This window comes from Penaeus japonicus, unplaced genomic scaffold (genome assembly GCF_977035675.1).
Source record: "Penaeus japonicus unplaced genomic scaffold, GWHDUDI00000001_assembly GWHDUDI00000026, whole genome shotgun sequence".
NCBI classification, from domain to species: domain Eukaryota; kingdom Metazoa; phylum Arthropoda; class Malacostraca; order Decapoda; family Penaeidae; genus Penaeus; species Penaeus japonicus.
The window spans coordinates 591,875-594,374 of record NW_028234428.1 but is presented as its reverse complement, the minus strand read 5'-3'; the positions used below and the strand labels follow the sequence as shown (position 1 = coordinate 594,374).

Below are 2,500 nucleotides of genomic sequence, written 5' to 3'. Positions count from 1 at the left end.
GGACCTTCTCGTTGACGTATTTGGTGACGTAATGAACCTCCGGCTCGCACTTGGGCACCTTGACGTGCACGACCTGGGGCTTGGGCGGCGGGGGCACGTGTTGGGGCACGGGGATCTGCACGATCTTGGGGGGCTTCTTCCCCCCGCCTCCTCCTCCTCCCCCCTTGCCCCCTCCCATGAGCGAGGACATGCCCTTCGACAGGCCCTTGAAGAAGCCGCCGAAACTGTCGTCGTAGTAGTCGTAGTCATAGTCGTAGTCGTAGATGGGGTAGGCCTGCGCCTGGGGCACCACGGGGGCCACGGGGGCGCCGTAGGAAGCCATGGGGGGCGGGAACCCCCCTCCCCCGTAGCCCGAGCCCCGGGCGGACGCCACGAGTCCCGAGAGCGCGAGCAGCTGCAAGACCGCCATGCCGCCTGCGGGAGAGGGAGGCGCTCGGTCAATCTTTCGCGAGGTTGGTGGGCGGCAACGTGCGGCACCATCAACAGGGGTGATAGCCTTTTCAGTATCATTATTATATGTGTTTTTTTTTATCATTGTAAAGATTATCCTTTTCTGTGCTATTGTTATTGGCATTATCGTTATTACTGTATCATTATCATTATTACTGAGTGATCATTTTGTTTACGATGCAGAAATATTTAGCTTTATCAAAATTATTATTATTATTTTTTTATTATCATTAAAGACCGTAAGAATTAGCAATCTGACTAGTATTACAACTTAAAAACTACTCGCAAAACGACCCAAGCCTCAAGCAAGGTAAGGAACACCGACCTGTAATTGACCTGCACCTGAACCTTCCGCAATTCTACCTGTGATGCTGTCTGGATGATCACTGAGCTCAGAAAACGTCAGAGATGCCCTTTATATAGCCTCTCGAAAGCTAAACGTCAGCGCTAGACTCGTCAAACCGCTACCCCGCTACACCGCTACGTAGCAAGGGGAGGAGCCCTAGCGTCGTGGGAGGGGAAAGTGGGAGGGACTTCAGGCAGAGGAGGCGTGGCTTACTTCCTATTGGTGCGAAAATTTAGAAGAATTTTATGACAAAAGGAATTTTATGAAGAAGGAAATGTTGATGAATGCGAGTTGACAAACAGAAAATGGGAAACGAAGGCAAAGAAAACGGGAGTGTCAAGGCTGACTGTGGAGACCGTGAAGAATTTTTTTTATCTATTTTTGTTTTCATTTGCGTTTTCACTTTTTTTTTCTCTTCCTTGTTATTGTGGCCTGGAAATTCCAGTTGTCAACGCTTTCATTCTCTTTCTTTATATTTGCGTTTCTAAGATTACCATTTTATTCAAAACAATGTCAGTGATTATGGGATCAATTATAATTTTTATTATCCATATTATCATCATTGTTATCAATATCATTATCATTATGATCATCATTGCCATCATTACTAATGATTTTCGCATCATCATTATTATCTTAAGCATCATCCTTATCATTATCATCATTATCAATTATCTTTGATATAACTTTTATCATTATTGTTATTATCTTATGTATCATTATTATTATTAACACTATAATCCTATTAGTATTAACATGATAATAACATTATAAGTGATGATAGAGTTATGATAATATTAATAATGATTATACTACTTATAATGATAATGACTTTAATAATATACCCTACATAAGTCACAAGTCTTATTACCATGATTTTAATCATGGTAATAAGAATTGCGATGATAATCATTATCACCATGGCCATAACAATAAGAATTCCTATTACAATTGTTTTCGTTATCATGGTAATAATTATAACTATCACTCACTATTACCATCTTTGTTATAAAACGTAGTAGATTATTCTTATCAATATTATCACTACCATAACGATAACAAGTTATAACAAGAAAAATGGGGTAATGATAATAGTTATTACTGCTGCTATTCGTCATTATTATCATGCTTACTATTACTATCACCATTATCATATTGAATATTTTTATCAATGTTATATCTATTTCCGTCATAATCATTTACATTTTCATCATCACCAAAATCATCATTACCATTGCTTCATTATACTCGTCTATATCATTTTTATTATTTTCTGTTATCATCATCATCATTATCATTAGTGATATTATCATTATCGGTATCATTATGTTCATTATGATCATTATCATTATTTCTACTAAGGCTGGGATATTTATCCCTTATCAATATTCTTATCATTAATACTCTCATAATCATCATCATTCTTACTATCATCATTGTTACTGCTATTACTAATACTACTATTACTATTACTTTTACCAGAAGTAATGACATGATCATTACTATAATCATTATCGTTATTATCACCATCTATACTTCGATCATTAGTAAGTGTATTATTAGTAATAGCAATATCATTATCACTTTTTCAGAATCATTATTTTTGTGACTATCGTTATATTATTACTACTATTACTATTAGTAGTTGTATTAAAAGTAGTGGTGATGATAGTGATGATAGTATCCTCACCATCATTATAATTA

At 37.2% G+C, this 2,500-nt stretch overlaps 1 protein-coding gene across 1 annotated transcript in view; it reads right to left on the bottom strand.

Moving 5' to 3' along the window:
* Positions 1-887, bottom strand: part of LOC122258742 (uncharacterized) — a 5,350-nt gene extending 4,463 nt beyond the window's left edge. The window contains exons 1-2 of the mRNA XM_086551884.1: positions 776-887; positions 1-414 (exon numbers count right to left, since the gene is read on the bottom strand). The exon at positions 1-414 is cut by the window's left edge and continues 2 nt beyond it. Of these exons, the coding sequence (XP_086408010.1) occupies positions 1-409 (409 nt within the window). The 5' untranslated portion in view covers positions 410-414; positions 776-887. The remainder of the gene's footprint in view (positions 415-775) is intronic.
* Between the last annotated feature and the right edge of the window lie 1,613 nt (positions 888-2,500).